A 21,680-nucleotide genomic window follows, 5' to 3' on the forward strand; every position below is an offset into this window, starting at 1 on the left:
TTAAACTCTGGCAGTCTGCTTCCAGAGATGTGGCTCACAACTACCTTGCATTACTCTTTTTTATCTACATCACATGAAAATCATCATCAAAGGCAGCCATAGGTACAAAAGCCCAGCAGGGAAAGCCTGGTATTCTGACTATTGCTCTAAGATGTTCTTTATCATGCTAAGAACACTTCTTTCTATTCTTTTTTTTTTTTAATAGAGAAAATTTTACTTTGACTATAGTTAATCTGGTTATTTATGAGCAAAAAAAATAATTTTCTTCTTAATTCATTGATAATGTCATTTAAGAATAAATGATAAGTTTTATTTCCCTTCTTCCCCTTTTGCATCTTATAGATACAGCGTTCACAAACTTTTGTTTTAAAGGGCCAGGTAGTAAGTATTTTAGGTTACGGGCCAGAAGGTCTCTGTCACAACTACTCATCTCTGCTGTTGTGTCTGAAAAGCAACCATGGATAATATTTAAATCACAAAACCAGGTGGGCGGCCGGCGGCTGTAGTTTGCCAACCCCCGTTGTTGACGACCATGTGGGTTTTTCTACTTACTCATTGATATTGAACCACTCTTGCATTCTGAAATAACCCAACTTGAACATGCCAGATCTGCTGCTGCATATTTGCTAATATTTTATTTAGGATCATTACGTCTGTATTCAGGAATAAGCTTAACCCTTCCTTGTATATGTGTATGTGTGTGTGTGTGTGTGCATGCACAAACATAGGGTATACACCTTTATCAGGCTTTGCTTCATAAAATGAATGAGGAAATTTTTCACTTTAGTTTTGTGTTGTGGAACAAAAAATGATTTCTTCTTTGAAAGCCTGATGGAACTTTCACCCAAGAAACCATCTTGACCTGATGTCTTTTTTTAAAATATCTTTTTATTAATTAAAATAAAATTACAAGAAAGAAATGCAAACATCCTTAATATATGCTCATTCTATTCTACATATATAATCAGTACTCACAATATCATCACATAGTTGCATATTCATCATCATGATCATTTCCAAGATCATTAGCATCAATTCAGAGAAAGAAATAAAAAGACAACAGAAAAATAAAACAAAAATAGAAAAAGAAAAAAACATTTACATACCATACTCCTTACCCCTCCCTTTCATTGATCACTAGCATTTCAAACTAAATTTATTTTAACATTTGTTCCCCCTATTACTTATTTTTATTCCATATGTTCTACTCATCTCTTGACAAGGTAGATAAAAGAAGCATCAGACACAGGGTTTTCACAATCACACAGTTACATTGTGAAAGCTATATCATTATGCAATCATCATCAAGAAACATGGCTACTGGAACACAGCTCTACATTTTCAGGCAGTTCGCTCCAGCCTCTCCATTACATCTTGGATAACAAGGTGATATCTACTTAATGCGTAAGAATAACCTCCAGGATAACCTCTCGACTCTGTTTGGAATCTCACAGCCATTGACACTTTGTCTCATTTCACTCTTCCCCCTTTTGGTCGAGTAGGTTTTCTCAATCCCTTGATGCTGGGTCTCAGCTCATTCTAGAGTTTTTCTCAATCCCTTGATGCTGAGTCTCAGCTCATTCTAGGATTTCTGCCCCACATTGCCAGGAAGGTCTACACCCCTGGGAGTCATGTCCCACGTAGACAGGGGGAGAGTGGTGAGTTTGCTTGTTGTATTGGCTGGAGACAGAGGCCACATCTGAACAACAAAAGAGGTTCTCTTGGGGGTGACTCTTAGGCCTAATTTTAAGTAGGCTGGTCTATCCTTTGTAGTGTTAAGTTTCATGTGAACAAACCCCAAGACTGGGGGCTCAGCCTATAGCTTTGGTTGTCTGCAAATATTCTACTGCTTGTGAGAATATCAATAATTCAACTTGGGGAGGTAGAATTTTCCCCCATTCTCACCATTCCCTGAAGGGGACTTTGCTAATACTTTCCCACTCACTGATCAAACCACTCTGGGATTCATTGGGGCATCACTCTGGACAAACCAATAAAATTTAATGTCCTACCCAAGGTTCCATGTACTTATGTTGTTTAACCAACTGTCTACATAGGTTATATTAGGAGATGCACTAGTCAAAATATAAACGTTGTACCAAATAAATATTTTTTGATTTAGTCTCACACATAAGGTTGAAATTTTAAAATATGAATTACCATCTATTTTCAGAACCCTGCAGTAATGGCATTCCTTTGTTCTTCCTCATGCAAAAACATTTTTAAGTTTGTACATTTAGTCATTATCATTATACACCCTAGACATTCCTAGATTATACCATCTCAATCTTTATCGTCTATCTTTCTTTGTGATTTCATTTATGCCCCCAGCCCTCTTCCCTCTATCATTCTCACATTCAGCTTCATTCAGTGTTTTAACATAATTGTATTACAGTTAGGTAGTGTTGTGCTGTCCATTTCTGAGTTTTTATATACAGTCCTGTTGCACAATCTGTATCCCTTCAGCTCCAGTTACCCAATATATTACCCTATTTCTATGTCCTGATGGTCTCTGTTACCAACAAAATATTCCAAGTTTATTCATTAATGTCAGTTGATTATCAGTGAGACCATACAGTATTTGTCTTTTCATTTTTAGCTAATCACACTCAGCATAATGTATTTAAGGTCCATTCATGTTGTTACATACTTCATAACTTTATTCTGTCTTACAGCTGCGTAATATTCCAATGTATGTATATGCCACAGTTTGTTTAGCCACCTGTCCGTTGATAGACATTTTGGCTGTTTCCATCTCTTGGTAATTGTAAATAATGCTGCTATAAACATTGGTGTGCAAATGTCCATTTGTGTCCTTGCCCTCATGTCCTTTGAGTAGAGACAGAATATAGATGGGTCTTGTTTTTTAATCCATTCTGCCAGTCTATGATTTTGATTGGGGAGTTTAATCCATTAACATTTAGTATTATTACTGCACGGGTAGTACTTTCTTCTACTCTTTTGCCTTCTGGATTTTATATGTCATATCTGATTTTCCTTCTTTTTACCTTTACTTATAGTCTTCCTTTCTACACTCTTCTCCACACCTCTCTCTTCTGTCTTTTTGTGTCTGTCTCTAGTGCTCCCTTTAGTATTTCTTGGAGAGCTGGTCTCTTGGTTACAAATTCTCTGAGTGATTTTTTTGTCTGAAAATGTTTTAATTTCTCCCTCATTTTTGAAGGAAAATTTTACTGGATATAGAATTCTTGGTTGGCAGTTTTTCTCTTTTAATAATTTAAATATATCATCCCACTGTCTTTTCACCTCCGTGGTTTCTGCTGAGAGATCTTTGCATAGTCTTATTGGGCTTCCCTTGTATGTGATGGTTTGCTTTTCTCTTGCTGCTTTCAAGATTCTCTCTTTCTCTTTGACCTCTGACATTCTGATTAGTAAACGTCTTGGAGTATGTCTATTTGGATCTATTCTCTTTGGGGTATGCTGCACTTCTTGGATCTGTAATTTTAAGTCTTTCATAAGCGTTGGGAAATTTTCAGTGATAATTTCCTCCATTAGTTTTTCTCCTCTTTTTCCCTTTTCGTCTCCTTCTGGGACACCCACAACACGTGTATTCGTGCGCTTCATATTGTCTTTCAGTTCCCTGAGTCCCTGCTCATATTTTTCCATTTTTTTCCCTATATTTTCTTTTTCTTGCTGGATTTCAGATGTTCCATCCTCCAGTTCAGAAAACCTATGTTCTTTCTCTCGAAATCTACCATTGTAGGTTTCCATTGTTTTTTTCCTCTCTTCTACCGTGCCTTTCATTCCCATAAGTTCTGTGATTTGTTTTTTCAGACTTCTGATTTCTTTTTTTTGTTCATTCCTTGCCTTCTTTATATCCTCCCTCAATTCATTGATTTGGTTTTTGATGAGGTTTTCCATGTCTGTTCGTATATTCTGAATTTAATGTTTCAGCTCCTGTATCTCATTTGAATTGTTGGTTTGTTCCTTTGACTGGGCCATATCTTCAATTTTCCTAGTGTGCTTGGTTATTTTTTGCTGGCATCTAGGCATTTAATTACCTTAATTAGTTTATTCTGGAGATTGCTTGCACTTCTTTTACCTAGGGTTTTCTTGCTGGATGAATTTGTTGTCTATCTGTTCTTTGACATTCCGTTCAGCTTTATCTGGACCTCTAGCTTAAGTTTTGTTTAACAGAGGAGAATTTTTCAGTTCTTGTTTTCTTGTTTCTTGCCCTGCTTGTATGGTGCCTCCCCCCTCCCCACACACACACTTAGGAGAGTCTACTTAGGTATTATAGACTGCAGCTGGATTTTCCCAGACCAAACTGGCCTCCTATCAGAAGGAAAGAGTCACCTGCGTCGGTTTTCCCTGAGGGTGAGACCCAGCGGGTTGAAAGACTTTCCTGTGAAGTCTCTGGGGTCTGTTTTTCTTATCCTGCCCAGTATGTGGTGCTTGTCTGCCTATTGGTCCCACCAGCATTAGATGATGTGGTACCTTTAACTTTGGTGGACTCTCCCTGCTGGGGGCATGGTGGAGACAGAGGAGAGGTTGTAGGCTGGTTTTAATGGCTTCAAATGACCAAGCCCTGGTGTCTGAGTTCCTTAAGGGAAGGATTCCACCTGAGTTGGGCTTCACCCCTCCCCTGGGGAAGGTAGAGGCTCCAGACAAGCCTTCAAATGAGTTTGTTTCTGACTATGCATGGGGCAGTTGCAGCCTTAGGAGCCCTGCTGCTGTATCCAAAGGCAGTTAAGCCTTTGTAGAAACACAGCCACAAAAACCTCTGTTTCCTTCTTTTTTTTTCCTTTTTCTGTCAGCCCTGCCCCCTTGGCACCGGGGTAAAAATGAGCGACTTCCACTTTGACCAGGTTCACCTGAGCTGGGGACCTATTTTTTTTTTTTTTTTTTTTTTTTTTTTAAAGACAGAGAGAAGGAAGGAAGGATAGAAGGAAGGAAGGAAGGAAGAAAGGGAAACATTTTTAAACATTTTCTTGTTTTATTGTATTCTGTTTCTCCGTTTTTGTTACATGGGCTGGGGCCGGGAATCGAACCGAGGTCCTCCGGCATAGCAGGCAAGCACTTTACCCGCTGAGCCACCGCGGCCCGCCCTGGGGACCTATTTTTGATAATCAGAATTTGTTAATTAATTCCACAGTTGGTGTTTGGTTGGGCTCAGCCCCTGCTGCTGGTAAAGTCTCTTTCCTTTCCCTTCTGGGAAGCAGCCTGTGGGGGAGGGGTGCCAGCCGCCGTGGCTTGGTGAACTCATGGTTCTGGGGGGGCTTGCAGCTGGTCCAGCTGGTACACACTGGGGTACGCTGTGTGTCCGGTCACTGACGTGACCCCAGGATCTGTTCTGTACTGTGTCTGGTTATTTAGTAGTTGTTCTGGAGGGCAAACTAAAACGCGTGCATTGCTAAGCCACCATCTTGGCCCGGAACTCCCTGATGTCTTTTTTGAAAGTAGTTCTTTGAGAACTCTTCCACTTTCTTTCATGGTTATTGATTTTCATGTTTTCTTCTACTTTGGAATCAATTTTGTAATTTATATTTTCCTAGAAAATCATACACTTCAGCCATATTTTTCAAGATTTTGTTGGTTATACTGTCTCCTATAACATCTTTTTATTTGTCCTTTCTCATTCCTAATATTGTACCTACTTTTTGTTGTTGTTGATTTTTTTTGGGAAGTGCATGGGCTGGGAATCAAACCTGGGTCTCTCGCATGGCAGGTGAGAATTCTACCACTGAACTACCCTTGTACCTAGTTTTTTTTTGCATGGGCAGGCTGTACCTACTTTTAAAATTAGATAATATCCATTTTTTTTAATATGCTGTATGGTAGGGGTCACATTTCATTCATTTTCCATGTGAGTATCCTATTATTGCTGCACCATTTGTTGAATTTTTTCTTTGTTTGTTTCTTTTTGTTGGTTTGTTTGTTGGGAAGCGCATGGGCTGGGAATCAAACCTGGGTCTCCTGTATGGCAGGCGAGAATTCTACCACTGAACCACCCTTGCACCTCCTCATATCCATTTTATTGATTATTTGAAAGCTTGCTTCAGAATTGAATTATCAATGGTAACATTCTTCTCCTTTGTAATATATTCATTTTCAGATATATATTTTTCAAAATTTGGTCTTCCTGCTTTTCTTTTTCTAATTTCTTGAATTTCATGATTAGAATGCTTATTTTTAATTTATTATTAATTCTTTTTGTATAAAAGCGGAAATATTTAAAGCAATTTTTCTTTGAATATGGCTTGAATACCCACAAATTTTGGTGGCATATCCCTCTCATTGTTGGTATTTTCTAAGTATCTGTGATTTTAGTTTTGGTTTTTTCTTTGACTGGTAGGGGGAGGGGATTTAAGGGTATATCTTGAATTTCCAAAAGGTTGGATTTTAATTTGAAATTTGCTCTTTAATTATTCGTTTTATTGAATTATTGTCAGAGAATGTGCTTGATGTGGGTTTGATTTCTTGGAGTTTATTTAGGTTTTCTTTGTGGCTTTTTATTTTTTTTTAAATGCTCCAAGAGTGCTGGAAAAGAAGGTATATTTTCTCTGTTTAGATTACATAATGTTTGTCTATTTAATTGACACTATTTGTGGTTTTCTGATTCTCTGTTTCCGTATTTTTTTTTTATTTACTTGGTTTTTCAAGACCATGGAAAGTATAATAACCTTCCCTCAACTCTTGTATTCCTGTCATTTCATTGTACAAAACATACCAACTGGATGCTTATTTGTACCTGAGTCTCAATTTTTAAAAAGATATTTTTACTGAGATATCATCACGTATCATACAGTGCATCCACTGTATAAAATTAACGTGAGCCTCAGTTTTAAACTCAGATCTTTAAGTATCTGCTCTGTGAAAGAAAATTTAGGAGGAATCAAACAGCAAAATTGAATTCTGTTCTGACCATTTCTACCCATGTGTATATAGTTGCCTGTGTGTTAGTGTGTATAATTTTTGTGTACAATTTTTGTGGGGGTATGTGTGTTTCAACATATACATCTCCCTTGGAAATATCTGCATAAATATATTCTTCCGTGTGCTGGAGATTATGTGAGTTTGATATGTCCGTCTGTATATGTTTATTCATCTGTAGCATCTTTTTCTTTAAATTGAGTTTAAAACATCAGGGATAAGGTCTGCCTTGCCCTATGCTGGCTTTTTGTAGAGTTGATTACAGGTCAGAAATCTCTGCTACCCTAATCTTAACCCCTCCAAACCCCTTTTCTTCTCTCCTGGCTGCAGAAGACCCTCCTGGTAAGTCTACTGTCCATTGCAGTATGGAGGGCCTTGCTGCACAGTCAGCCTGGCTCTGGTGCCCGTTCTCTGTGCTGTGCCCTTGGCCTTTCTGAGTAAGCTGGATGAGCTTTTGTGGTTTGCACCGTGTCAGACCACGCACCCAGCGCTAGGCGGGGTTGCAGGGAGGACTGACATCCACCCTGGACGACAGGACATGCACACTTAGCTGGGGACACAGCTGGAAGAGTGTCCTAGATTCAGAGCCTAGAGAGCCTGCAGGGCCACCACGGGCAGGCGGGGTTTAAGGGGGGGGGCAATGCCCGATACCAGTCCTGCCTGCCCTGTCCTAGGAATATGGGTGACTAGAGGGAGAATGGCCGAGGGCACGTCACACACATCCTTTTTCCTCCTCTAATTCCCCACATTTAGAATTGGGTCTTATGAACAGTGGGCACTTAGCAAATATTTGTTGGTTTTCAGGGTCTCTGCCTTGACTGGACCTTTCGATGCTTCCCTTCCTGCTGGGGTGGGTGAGGAGCAGGATAACTCTTTTATGTCTGCATTTTCCTGGGTCTACTGCGTACTGTTCATGGGGAACACAGTGTTGACATTTTCCCCAAAGGGTTACCCTACATGCCCTGAGATTTTAGCGTCAGCATCAGCACGTGGGACGATTACATCAGCTTCACAGAAAGGGAAAAGGAGGCCCCCAGGGCTTTAACAGAATCGCCCAGTGAATGGGAGCAGGTTCTGGGCTACGCGGCTGTGCAGGGTTAAAACCTTTTCCTCCCTTCTGGGCAGTCTTTTCCCCTGGAGAGGCAGGAGGTGCAGTTTCTCTGCTCCCCCAACAGGAGGGTTTTTAAAGTCCACGCTGACCCAATGGCCTTGCTGGGCATCCGGTTTGGAAGGATCTCGTTTGGTAGGTTCTGTTTCTTCAACGTACTTTCTTCTTTCCACCCTCTTAGGAGGAGGAGTTCATTGATTGGTGGAGCAAATTCTTTGCCTCGATAGGAGAGAGAGAAAAGTGTGGGTCTTACCTGGAGAAGGACTTTGACACTCTAAAGGTGAGACCTCTTTCCACAATGTCTCCCCTTAGCCTCACAGTCCTGGAGATAGGCTATGGCTGGCGGGAGATGCAACAGAAAGAGGAGAAATATCTGTTTGTCTCTATATAATTTCTCCTCTTTTGGTGAATCCTGATGAACTAGTTGGGGTCCCAGGGGTCACCCAGTGGTCCAGAGCAAGAAGTTGATGTGGGCCGTGGGAACCAAGAATAGAATACTGAAAGATGCTGAAGTATTTTTGGTGAAATGATGCCTGGCATTTGCATTAAAATATTAAAAAAGAGGAGGAAAGTGAGGGGGAAGGGAAGTGGTGGTGGGCAGCTCTGACGGACTTCCAGCCTGCAGAATCGTCTTCAGTGGACACCCTGGAGGATGATTTCCCCAGGTGACAGGAGGCTGGAGGCTTCCTGGTGAATTGTTCCTGGGGACCTCAGGGATGCTCAGACGGGAGTCCCAGGCAGCAGAGGTGGCTCCTAAGGCACAGGCCTCCTCAGGCAGCGAGCTCTTCATTGACTGGGTGGTTGGATGTGTGAGGTCGGGCGCTGAGACAGAACGATTTGTGTGCCAGGAAGAAGGTCCGATACGTTAGTCTGGTATGTGGTTCTGTGGCCTTGCCAAAAAATGAGAAAAACTAAGCAAGAATGAGGACTCCTGCCAAGGTGGCCCACGGCCCTGGCCCTCTTGTTGCTCCCTCAAATGCTGGATTCTGAACTGGCACCCAGCCCCCCCCCCCCCGCTTGCCCCCTCCCAGGAGGGCTCTGACAGCATCCAGGGGAGAATGGGCTGTCCAAAACAGAATATATTTGACCTATTTCTGGGGGAAGAACTAGATCTGGAAGGAACTCTCATCCCTTTAAGGATAAATAAATAGAAGACACCCCATCACCACCAACACAGGCCTTTGAAAAGTGGTCTGCAACATCACGGAGAGAATGGAACCACGAGTGGTAGAGAAAATAGCAATTTGGAAATCAGTAGCATGGTGGAAAACACACACACAACAACTCGAAGTTTAAGTAGTAAAAGATGGAAAATAAAAGATACAGCAGAAAGCAGAAAAAAAAACCCTGAATATTTATGTATAGAACTGTAAAGCTTAGAAATACTTAAAGCAAAGTTGGATAAGAATATATAAACTTAAACATCACAGAAATAAAAGCACAAAATGATAGAAATTAAAGTTATGATGGGGACTTTAGTGTACCTTTCTTGATAGATCAAGCAGGCAATGCATAAATAAGGAAATAAAAGATCTGAATAACAAGGTGAATGTTTTTTAAGCAAATGCTGTAGCTTTAATATAGAAAATAAAATAGAGAAGTCTGTTTTTTCCCTAGTGCTCAGAGAAGACTTAAAAAATTTGATCATATATTAGTTTAGTGATGTTACCAAAAGCTGAAATCATCCAACTCAGATTAAAATTCAATAAAATAAGAAATTAATAACAAAAGTTTAAACCAAAAAACCAACCACTTGGAAATTTAAAAAGTTTTTTATTGGGACTTCCAGTATGAACATGGCTGCATAAGTCAATATTTTTGACTCTTTTTTTTTTGGAAATCAATCAAACCCACAAACTCCATTTTCAGTTAAAGTTGGAGACAAATAAAACCCACAGACTCCAGAATATATGTAAGGGCTACCCAAAGGCAACTGAGATTGGGTAGAAGCCACTCAGCAATAAATGAAGAAAAGGCACATGAAGAAAAATGAAAAGACGTAGTGGTAGCAGATCTCAAAAAGCCCCAGCAAAAATATACTTCCTAAAGAAAGAATGTTGATAATTGTTTAAGGTATGTGATGGGTACAAGGGGGTTCATTATCTCTTCTCTACTTTTTGTGTGTGTTTGAAAATTTCCATGATAAATAGTTTAAAATTACAGTTCAAGAAATTGAAATTTCACCAGAACATATACAAGTTATATCCCTTGTTTACAACAATGTGTGTGGGAACTTCAGAGACAGGGTCAGGCTGGTGACAGAAGCCCTTCTTGACCTGATTTTGTTCAGAGAAGCAGAGAAGGTGGAGCCACATGAGATGAACCATATTTGCAGTAAACAGTATGCCTCTGTGGCAGCAACAAAGGAAAAAGCTGGTTTTGGAAAACTCAACCCATTTACTTACAGATAATTTTTTTAAATGACAGCAATAATTCAAAGATACCATGAAAAAAGAAGAGGAAATATACACCAAAACTTACCAACAGAAGAGGATACCAATTAGAAAAAATTTGCCTTTGAACAGTTGAGATAAAATATTTCCCATCAACTTTTAAGAAATCAGGCAGTCAGCATGCAAAACATAAATGCAAGAACTCAAGGGATGATGAGATAAGAGGAAATAAAATATGAACAAGCAGGACTCAACAATGAAGGAGAAGAAGACATCAAGGCATTCATGGGAAGAAAGAAAAAATTGGAAGGAGCACAGGGGAGAGTTGGAAAACACAGTAAGTGGAACAGAGAACAAACATGATAAAAATAAGCAAAATGATTTGGAAATAAAGAGAGCTATAAAAGAAAAAAGAGAAAATGGCAGAATTAGAAGATAGGCAAAAGAGATCCAATATTTACTTCATTGGAATCTCTGAGGAAGACAGCCAAAACAGTGAAACAAAACAAATACTTAAGCATATAATAGTTTAATAAAAATTTCCTGAAATAAAATAATACTTGAATCTAAATATTAAAAAAGTTCACTATATATCAGGAAAAATTTACCCAGATTGGTCAACCCTGAGATGTATTCCAGTATAGTTATTGGACTTTAGAGATAAAGAAAGACTTCTTTGGGTCGTCATACCCCTTCTATCCCTCCCACAACCCCCTTCCCCCTCCCCCCCCAAAAAAAACTACAAAAAATGAAGTCATGTAAGAAATCAGAATGACCTAGATTTCTTCGCAACAGCATTTAATGCCCAAAGACAGCATAGCACCACGTTTAAGATCATCAGGGCAAGATTTGTGACCCAAGGATTTTATGTTCAGCCACGCTGTCCTTTAAGCCAATAAGCCCCAGACAGTTTTGAAGGAACTAGGGGAATATTGTCCTATGAGCTCTTCTTCAGCGAATTACTGGGGATGAACTTTAGCTGACTAGGAGGTAACTGGGGAAACCACAACAAAAGGAGTGGTTATGATCCCATTTTACCTTAGGACTAAAATGAGAAAGTTTAGAAAAACAGGACAGAGTATAAATGTCAGATGTACTGAAAATGCAGGAATGATAATATTGACAAATATTAGGTGGAGAAAGATAAGAGGATGGGATATAGAGTAAGGACATTGATTGGCATATTACAAAAATTAGCAGTGTTGACAGATATTATTTAAAATTGGTAAACAAATAATAGAAGTCTAGGCAAATTTAATGGCACAAAGGTAAATGTTGGGGGAGATAGTATTGACTAAACATGGGTGATGGGGGAATGGGACAGGGCTGGGGAGGAGATAAATATCACTATTTTATTATTGCTACAATAAGGAACCAATAAGTATTGTCCCAGAGATATAAAGAATTAGAATATTGTCCTTATATATCAAGTAAATGCTAGGACATAAAGTCAAATTATCCTGCATATCAGAAGAGCTACACATACCTACACACATAGTCAAAGATTAAAAAAACAAACTATAAACTAGAAAATGTAATATAAATATAGTATATGGCCATATAAATATAAAATGATGAAAAACCAAGACCAAGCATGTCTGTCATAGCAATATATGTCATATAAACACGTATTGATAAGAAAAAGTTTGCGTTGAATCTCAAAGCAAAATTTGAAATAAAGAGATTTATAAAAGGTTGAAAATAAAAAATTGGGAAAATGTGTGCCAGGCAAATGCAAACAGAAAGAAAACAAGTAATAATGTTAATATTAGATAAGGGGGTATTCAAAAAAGGGGGCTTTTTAAAATACAATTTTATTGAGATATATTCATATACCACGTAATCGTCCAAAGTGTACAATCGGTGGTTCGCAGTATCATCGTGTAGTTGTGCGTTCATCACCACAATCAATTTTTGAACACTTTCATTATTCCCCTCCAAACAAAAATAAAACTATAAAAGAACACCCAAAACATCCCCCCCTATTATTTATTTATTTTCGGCCTTATTTTTTAATTCATCTGTAAAAGGGGACTTTTTAGTGCTAAAGGCGTGATTCCATGTTATGACAGTTGTGAGAATATCTATGTGCAAAATAAAACAGCATTAGTGTTTATAAAACAGAATTTACAAGAGAAATAAGAAATACAAACACGCTGATAGGTAGATGGAGACTTAAATGTACTTTTCTGAGTCCTTTCAGATCAAGGGGACAACAGTATGAGAGAATATAGAAGACCTGGCATATTTACTAATCTGATTGATGTATATTGAGCCCTGTGGCTTGAAAATAGGGAGTGCATCTAGGGCACATTTGCAAAAATTGATCATGTGTCAGGTCATGAAGAAAACTTTAGTACATTTCAAAAAGTAGAAATACTACAGACATTGGTATTGCCACTCCATGAAATCAGAAATCAGTAAAAAGATCAAATTCAAAAAAATCATCTTCCACCTGGAGAGTTAAAAAAAAAATACAAAAAAACAATAACACAATTCCTTCTTGAACATTTCTTCAGTAAAAGAGTAAATGCAAACTGAAATTGCAGAATATCTAGGAAGCAGTGATTAAACGTACATATTAGAACTTAATGGTTATAGGTAAGGCAGTGCTCAGAGGAAATTTATAGCCTTAACAATTTATGTTAATTAAAACATAAGAATGAAAACTAATCACCCAACTCTCGTTTCAAATAATAAAAATAAAACTGCAATTACAGAACGCCAGGAAAATGAAAACAAAAGCATTACATATCAAAACATATGGGACAACTCTGAGGCCAGGGAGCAAGCAGAGGCAATTTCTTAGCAATAAATATTTTTCATTTCAGAAGAGGGAGCAAAGTAAACAAATAAAACTTCCACTCAAGAAGTTAGAAAGAAGAACAAAATAAACCCTAAGAAGGCAGGAGGAGGAAAATATTGAAAAATAAAAGCAGATATAAGGAATTAGAATAGAGAAAAGAACAGAAATGACAAATCAAAGCACTGGATTTTTGATTGAAAGGAGTCAACTAAATAGATAACCCTTTAGCTACTCTTAACAAGAGAAGTAAAGAAATAGTAAGCAAAAATCCATAATGAAAAGAGGGACACTACAATGGAGATCATGGAGAGTTGGAACATTTTAGGAAAAGTCTAAGTATATCTCTGAGCTAATAGATTTGAGACTCTCCTTGAAATGAGCTAATCTGAAGGAAAACAGAAATACCAGAACTGTCTCAAAAAGCAACCGAAACCCGGACAGTTCAATAACCGTGAAAGAAACAGAAAAAGTAGAAGCTAGAAGATTATGGAGAGAATTTTCTAAGTTTCCAAAGAATAAATAATTTCTGTAATACATTTACTATTCCAGAGCAGGGAGAACATTAGAAGACCCTGGTTTTTCTAGAGCTAAAACTACCTTAACACCAAAATCTGATAATGCCCACCCATACATACAAATCTCATTTGTGGAATAAATATCTGAGCAAAATTGTAAATAAATAATAGCAAAGGAAATCTAACCACATATTAAATTAATAAGTTACGATCGTCCATCTGGTTTTATTCCAGGAATATAGTCATCATATCAATATATAAACTTAGCGAAGATTATTTCAGTAGATACCGACAACCATTTGATGAAATTCGACGTCTCCTGGTGATTTATAAAAGCAAGTTATGTACTAGAAATGCTACTTTTCTCTCAAACCAACAGCCAGAGCACAACTCCATTACTTCCAGACTTCTCTGTACCCTCTGAAATTGAACGTGGGATTTCTCATGGATGCTCACAATGCATTTGTATGGGGAGACAGCCCATAGCTTATTGATTAGAGATTATTGAAAGGGACTGTGACTCAATACAGGTTAAAACACTGAGTGAAACATTTGGCACTAGAGATAGAAAAATACTCTCCGTGATCACAATTGCAGTTTAATTTTAATGTTGTTCTTTATGTTCTGACCATTTCAATAAAGTGTAAAAAGAATTAGGACACATATTTTGGAAAGGAGGAAATAAAAAAATCATGGTGTGCAGTTGACTTGCCTGACCAACTAAAAAAGCAAAAGAACCAATGAAAAAAATTAATAGAATTTGAATTTAAAGAACCCAGTGAAAGGGCAGCAAGTATTTAGAAAACAGAGGGAAATAAAAGTTCGCATTGACAATACCAACAAAAATGTTAATTTAACTAGGAATAAATTCAGCAAGAAATATGTAGGCTTTCTATGAAGACACCTACAAGTAGTGTCACTTGCATCATCAAATATTTCTTGAATAGGTAGAACTTGGGCTGGGCCTAAACTAGAAATAATATTGAGCAAGGTGAGAAAGGAACTTGCCTGAAATATCTCATCTGTCAATTTCAGATATAACCAATTTGCATGTTTATTAATCTGCTTAATATCACTATTTATTAGGTACATTACATTGTATATAATAGAGAACTGCTGCTTCATTCAAGCCTAAGCAATTCCAAAACAGTTCTCTAACTGATAAATATAATTGGCTGTTTGAGAGTAGACGAAGAGATCAGATCCCACAAATTTAAGATGGTTCTCAAAAATATACTCAGTGGGATATCCAATACTGTTGCCAGCTGTTCATCCTAGACAATGAATATTTTTGCTTGAAATGTTGACCCTTTGATTTTCCAGAGTTGTTTCAGTCTTTAAATAAAAAGGTAGTTATGCTTATGTTTAATTGTTTGACCAAGATCTTATTCCATGTATGATGACTCTTAAGTACCTTGAATATTTGATTAACCAGGAGAATCCATTATTCCTTAATGACACTGAACAAATATTTTCCCTTCTTTCTCCCTTCAACTTTTTTTCCTTTTCTCTCTCTTTGACCTCTGTTGCTTACATCCTGTTCATCTCCGCCTTTGTTCTTACTTCCTTCTCTCCCTCTGTCTCTTCTTGGCTTCCTCTCTTACCTCTCCACCTTTCCAACCCTACCCTTCTTTTTGCCTTCATTAATTTTGGTCTTCTCCCCTTCCTTCTTCTTTCTTGTCTCTTCTCTTTCTTCTTGCTTTCTTCCTTCTCTTACACTGTGCTTCTCCCTCCTTTTCCTGTTTCCCCTTCCTTTACTGTTCCTCTTTTTTACTCTCTTTCTATTGTCCTCCTCTCTCTTCCCCACATGTGGCAGGTCTACGACACACAACTGGAGAAGGTGGAGGCCTTTGAGGGCCTGTCTGACTTTTGTAACACCTTCAAGCTCTACCGGGGCAAGACTCAGGAGGAGACGGAAGATCCATCTGTCATGGGGGAATTCAAGGTAAGTCCACAATTCAGATGGCAGATGACTATGGCATGGCAGCAGCAGGTGCAGGGGGAGGGAACAGGGGCCACTGGTGGTCATTAAAGCGACGACCTAGGTGCTGACCTTAGTTACCCTGGGGGCAATGGAGGCAATGATGCTGCTGGTACAGCACCTGATGGTGGGGGTGGGACACCACTGGGCCTGATGTTCTCCATGGTGATGATTCTGTCAGGGATGAAAGCAGTGGTCAAAATGGTGATTGTGCTGGTGATGCTGATGGTAAAAATGAAAATAAACCCCTCATTCTTTGCAGGGTCTCTTCAAAATTTATCCCCTCCCAGAAGACCCGGCTGTCCCCATGCCCCCAAGACAGTTCCACCAGCTGGCTGCCCAGGGGCCTCAGGAGTGCCTGGTCCGCATCTATATTGTCCGAGCATTTGGCCTGCAGCCCAAGGACCCCAATGGGAAGGTAACATTTCTACAGGCTTTGCCTCCCCTGGAATAGTAGGCTTGATTACAAATGGGCTGCAGAATCTGGACACAATCTGTGTCTCAGGGAGAGCACAGTAGGCTGGGAGCCAGACAAATGCATAAAGCTGAAATGTGACTGGATGGAATGCTATCAAAGCCCAGGACCTCTGAAAGGTCAGAGGCGACCAAAGCCAGTCCAGGGCTTTGGAATACTGGGGAAGGTTTCCTGAAGGGAATAGTCCTCTCAAGGATGGACAGAGATTTGATAGGTTGGAGGGAGAAGAAAAAAATATCTTAGGAAGAGTCAAAAGCATAGACTGATGTTTGGAAGAAGAATATTTGATGTGCATTTAGAACAATGACGAGACATAAGGATAAGTAACATTAGGGTGTAGGTTGGGACTGGCCTTTGTAGGGCTTTCAGTGATGGGGTGGAGAGGAGAGAGGAGGTATGGAACGGACCGGAATCCCTGCCCTGATAAGTTTTTTGGCACTCCCTTAAGTTTTCTGTACAAGTCAAGTGACTCAACTGCCTTCTTCACCTTAGTCCTGTTCTTCAGGAAAGAGGGAAGCTTGAAGGGGGGAAGGAGTCTGGGTTCTGGGAAGGTGGGGAGACACAATAAAATGAGAAAGAAGAAAGAAGAGAGGCTGGCGTGGAGGACAATTGGGAGTTAAGCGGTACAAGCTGGGGCCCTCTCTCTGCCTCCTTAGAAGAACTCGGGCCTAGCATGTGTCTTTGGGGTTGTGGGTAGAGGTCAGGCGTCCTACCCCTGGGAGCTTGCTTTCTGAGCCTGAAGGCGGGGACTCCCCTGCCCTGCTGCTCAGGTCAGGGCATCTCACATGGCAGAAGGGGCAGGCCTCGGTCCAGGCTCCACTGACACCCTCCAAGGTATGGTTGTGGCCAATGGGCTGGCTTATGCACTTCAAGCCTTCTCCCTGCCAGACTAATTCTGGGCACCTCTCCAGCCCCAGCTGCCCCTAGAGGCTAGCTGAGGGGTTGCTGCTGCTTTCAGGAAGCATCCAGGGTTGGAGACTGGCCTGCACAGGGATGGGTTGACAAAGTTGGCCATCTCTCTCCCTTTCCATCTGCTTTAGCAAAGATCACAGATAGGACCCCAGATTGGCCTATTCAGATATATAATACAAACTATTGTGTTTCTGAGAATATGGGCCCAGCCCCACCTGCCTTCTCCCAGCTGGGAAGTGGGAGGACTCAGGCATTCTATCCCCACTGCTGGAGCCAAGAGGCTTCAAACATGTGTGGGAAAAGTGATTTCACTAAGTGGAATTCTGTCTCTTCCTCCAGTGTGACCCTTACATCAAGATCTCCATAGGGAAGAAGTCACTGAGTGACCAGGATAACTACATCCCCTGCACCCTGGAGCCGGTGTTTGGAAAGTAAGTTGGGGGCAGCTCAGGTCTTGGGGTGGAGGAATCAGTTTGGATAACCTACAGTCTGGTTTGGGGTGGGGGGAATGTGCCTACTGCTGGGAAGTCTCCATCTCCTGGAGCAAAGCTGTAGTCCCTAAATCTTGCGTGTCTCTGGGGGCATGGCCTCACGAGCTCTTCTTTAGGTGCAAAAGTGTTGAGTTCTGGCAGAGCAGCTCCTAGTTAAACATACAATTACTTCTATGATCTGAAATCTAAATGGAAACCCAGAGCTTGTATTTGCTAATTATGCTTTTGGTTTAGATGTATGCTTAATTTGGTGTATCACATGTGTGGAGTAGTTGTGAATATAGCATCGAGAGTTCCTGGTACCTGGCACCCAGTCTCCCTGCTGTCAACATCTTTCAGAATCATGGTGCACCTATCAGAACTAAGGCATTGATGCTGGTGCTTTGCTGTTAACTCAGTTCCAGTTTTCCCACTGTGCCCTTTTGCTGCCCCTGGATCCATGCCAGGATACCACATTGTCATCATGCCCTTTTATTTAGTCATCATTCCCTTTTATTGTCCCACATTAGTCAGTAGCAGATAGATAGAGGGAGAATGTAGACCAAGAAAGTAAAACGATCCTGGAACTCTAAGATCAAGGAAAGGAAGAACCGGCACCAGTTGCATGGGAGGAGCCCTCAGGGCCCTGAATTGCTGTTTGGTCTCGAGCTTATTTAGACCAGAGAAAGGAGAGCCGTAGAGGGAGGTTGGCAGCTACCTCCCCAACAGCATCTGTAGGAGAAGGCATGTGCTGTCCCATATTGTCAACAAACTTATTTGAATCTGTAGCCCCTGTCTTTCAAGTTTGTTGTGACTCTTGCAACAAGGGCCCAAGTGGCCTTTGGAGATGTGGTTTTCAAAGGGGAAGCCGTCCTGGCCTGTGATGAGCCAGCACTATGGGGTGCTGGAGAGGAGGGTGGAGGGAAGAACACTCTCTGAAAATTTCCAGTGGCTGGGATGGGGCCACAGGCTAGTGGTCATGGGGCGGTAGGCAGGATCCCACAGTGGGGTGTCAGGGCTCAGGGCAGCGTTGGGGAGCCAGGGCAGGAGCACATACTTCCCACTCCCATTTCACCATCTTTCCCCTCCACCCCCGGGCACCCCAAGCTGGCCAGCCTGGTTTTCCAAGCCTCTGTTGGAGCACAGCAGAAACTTTCTGTAACCCGTTTGTTGAACATGTACAACACGTGGGATATACTCAAAACACAACTTTATTTTTATCTGCTAGCATCCCATAAACGTGCACTCTGTGGGTGATGCTCCCCATTCCCTGGGTGGAAAACTGGCCTGCAACTTTTCAGTTCGCCTTTATGCACAAACCCACAGTCTCAGTTCAGTAACCAGTGTGCCCAGTCATGTGTAATAATTAAACCACTCAATGGATGTAGGGTTATCTTTCTCTCTCTCCATCTAGGTCTACTTTGGGTCTAGCCATGTACCTGCATGGACATGTGTGTGTGCAGGGTGGTGGGAGGGGGACCCTTTGACTTTCTCCCTTTCCCTGCTAAATGCTTCTCCTCTCACCACATCAGCCTAATTGCTGAAATTTCTACTCCTCCAGGACCAGGGAGCTCAAATTAGGGGAGCGGGCTCATCTCATGTGGTGACCATCCCTGTCCTTGGGGGCTGGAGCCCGCTGGGTGGCAGATGTCTAAAGCCGATTCATTTTCTTGTGGGTCCTTCCCAGAGGCTCTCTAGAGATGTGGCAGATGCTACATCTCTTTAGCTGGCCGCCCCCCACATTGGTCCCTCGCCATGGGAGCCCCTTTGAGGTCCTCTTGGCAGGACTTAGAGCAGCGCATGCTGGCCTCCCGGGGACCATCTGTCCTCCATTGGAAACGCATGCCGTCTGCCGAGCAGTTGATGGGAGTGCAGTGCCCTCCAGATGTAGCCCCCAGTCTCTCTATGCCACAAGTTGCTGCAGCTTCCATGAGCATGAGTCGGCCACCAGGCTTGTGCCCCCTGCTTGCAGGAAGCTCATTTCAAGGGCAGAAGGGGAAGTACCCTCCACATTTGACCCCCATAGCGGGGGGTGGTCTCAGAACACAGCAGGAGTTCTCTCCAAAGAAATCTCTTCATAGCTCCCACTCCAGAGATAGGTGTGAGGCCTGGAGTCCAGAAAGTGGGTCCCTGGTCAACCCCCTGGTAAATTCTGCCAGGGACACTCTGGCCCCTCACTCTGGAATTTCACCTCAATTTATCCTGGCACTCTGGTTGAAATGTCAGTCCTAATGTTCTTCAAGTTCATTCACTCAGTCTGTGCTGCATCAGGCAAGCATCTGCTCTGTACCTAAGTATTTGGGAAAACCTGACACATCCATGTGCATACACACACACATATACACACACACTTGGACCTGCCCTCTACCAGTAGGGTGCTGGGTGGTACATTATTGACCTTAAAAGCTATAGAAGCCTGAAGATTGTAGGGCCCTATGGAAGCCAGGGCCATTCCTGGATGGCTTTTGAGCTCATGCTTTCACCTGGCAATGCCCCTGAGTTTTGGCCTATGTCTGGCCATAGCAAGGAACCAGCAGATATCCTGATGTCCAGGCTCCCTTCTGCAGGATGTTCGAGTTGACCTGTATGCTGCCTCTGGAGAAAGACCTGAAGATCACCCTCTATGACTATGACCTCCTCTCCAAGGATGAAAAGATTGGGGAGACAGTCATTGATTTGGAGAACAGGCTGCTGTCCAAGTTTGGGGCTCGGTGTGGACTCCCACAGACCTACTGTGTGTATGTACACGGGGCTGGCCTCTTTGCTAACAAATCCATCCATTGTTAAATGAGCACTTACTATGTGCCAGCCCTGGGCTAAGCCCCTTACAGGCAATCTTTCATTTAATCCACTGGGGGTATTGTCCCACTCTGGAGATGAGGGGACCGGTGCGGGAAAGTCATGGCTAGTAAGTGGCAGGCTTAAGACTTGAACCTAAGGGTCTGACTCTTCATCGTGCCATCACAATGCAATTCTCCTTCATATGCCACCAAAGGCCCACAGTGGGCGGGCCCCTGGAGTGGGAGGAGGGAGACAGTGGGACACATGGACCCAGCTGGGCCTGAAGGAAATTTTGCAGCAGTGCCTATCAGGATTCCTCTCCCCTCCCAATTTGGCCCTTCTTTGGAGCCGAGTCCCAGATTTGGGAATTGGGAATACCTAAGTTCCCACTTGGTGTGCATTTAAGCAACTCCTTTTCTGCCTGGGCCTCAGTTTCTCCATTGGTAAAATGGGGATCCCCAGCCCCAAAGTGCAGCCAGATAGGGTGCCCACAGTAGAAGTGAAGGGCAGGTGATGCTGTGGGACTCCTCGCCCCTTTGCCCGCAGCAGTGTCCTAGAAGCAGCTCATTTTTGTCTTGTGCTTGGACCTCAGCTCGGGACCGAACCAGTGGAGGGACCAGCTCCGTCCCTCCCAGCTCCTCCACCTCTTCTGCCAGCAGCGCCGAGTCAAGGCCCCAGTGTACCGGACAGACCGGGTGCTGTTTCAGGATAAAGAATACACCATCGCAGAAATTGGTGAGCTGCCAAGCAAGCCTCGAAACCATGGCGGGCTCTCCCTCCTACCCCCCCCCCCCCCACCAAGAGACAGAGGGCCTCCCGGGGAGAACCTGCATCTGCAGGGCATGGGCTCAGATCCCTCCGATGTATCCAGACAGGCTGAACTTGCACTTGGTACTTAGGGGAGCAGTACTTTAACTGGGATCCCATTGTGGAAATTAGGGACCAGGGTCAAGGGTCGGGGTGGGACCAAGGTGAAGGGAAAGAGTAGGGTCAGAGTCAGGGTTCAGTGTAAGGCACGTTGGGGCCCATTTGAGGGCAACATTGTGAGTGTATCTAGAACTAAAGTGGGTCAGGTTCGATCTGCTTCTGGCTTTGGGTGATTGGGGCTTGGGGTGTAGCCCCCTCTGAGGAGCAGTTGTCTATTTGAAATGCTCTAACCTAAGGTACAGCTTGAACCTGCTGTACCTTCCAAGACCCCCACTCACACTCCCTATACCTAAAACATCCAAAGGGCAGGTGGGAGCTGTGCAGCCCTTCCCTGGCCCCTGATTCTGCCTGATACATTGTGTCACATGCTTCCAGGTTCCTGGGGTATCTGGCATGCCCGTAGGCCTGCACCTCGGCCCAG

General features: G+C 42.1%; 1 protein-coding gene across 25 annotated transcripts in view; it reads left to right on the forward strand.

Annotated features, from left to right (window-relative positions):
- DYSF (dysferlin) overlaps positions 1-21,680 on the forward strand; it is a 227,496-nt gene that overhangs the window by 187,364 nt on the left and 18,452 nt on the right. For all 25 annotated transcript variants that reach the window (XM_077134524.1, XM_077134531.1, XM_077134534.1 and 22 more), the window contains 6 exons: positions 8,181-8,279; positions 15,530-15,658; positions 15,957-16,112; positions 17,421-17,512; positions 20,119-20,289; positions 20,925-21,067. In XM_077134524.1, coding sequence (XP_076990639.1) covers positions 8,181-8,279; positions 15,530-15,658; positions 15,957-16,112; positions 17,421-17,512; positions 20,119-20,289; positions 20,925-21,067 — 790 coding nt within the window. The remainder of the gene's footprint in view (positions 1-8,180; positions 8,280-15,529; positions 15,659-15,956; positions 16,113-17,420; positions 17,513-20,118; positions 20,290-20,924; positions 21,068-21,680) is intronic.

Source organism: Tamandua tetradactyla, chromosome 17 (assembly GCF_023851605.1).
Source record: "Tamandua tetradactyla isolate mTamTet1 chromosome 17, mTamTet1.pri, whole genome shotgun sequence".
In the NCBI taxonomy this organism is placed as follows: domain Eukaryota; kingdom Metazoa; phylum Chordata; class Mammalia; order Pilosa; family Myrmecophagidae; genus Tamandua; species Tamandua tetradactyla.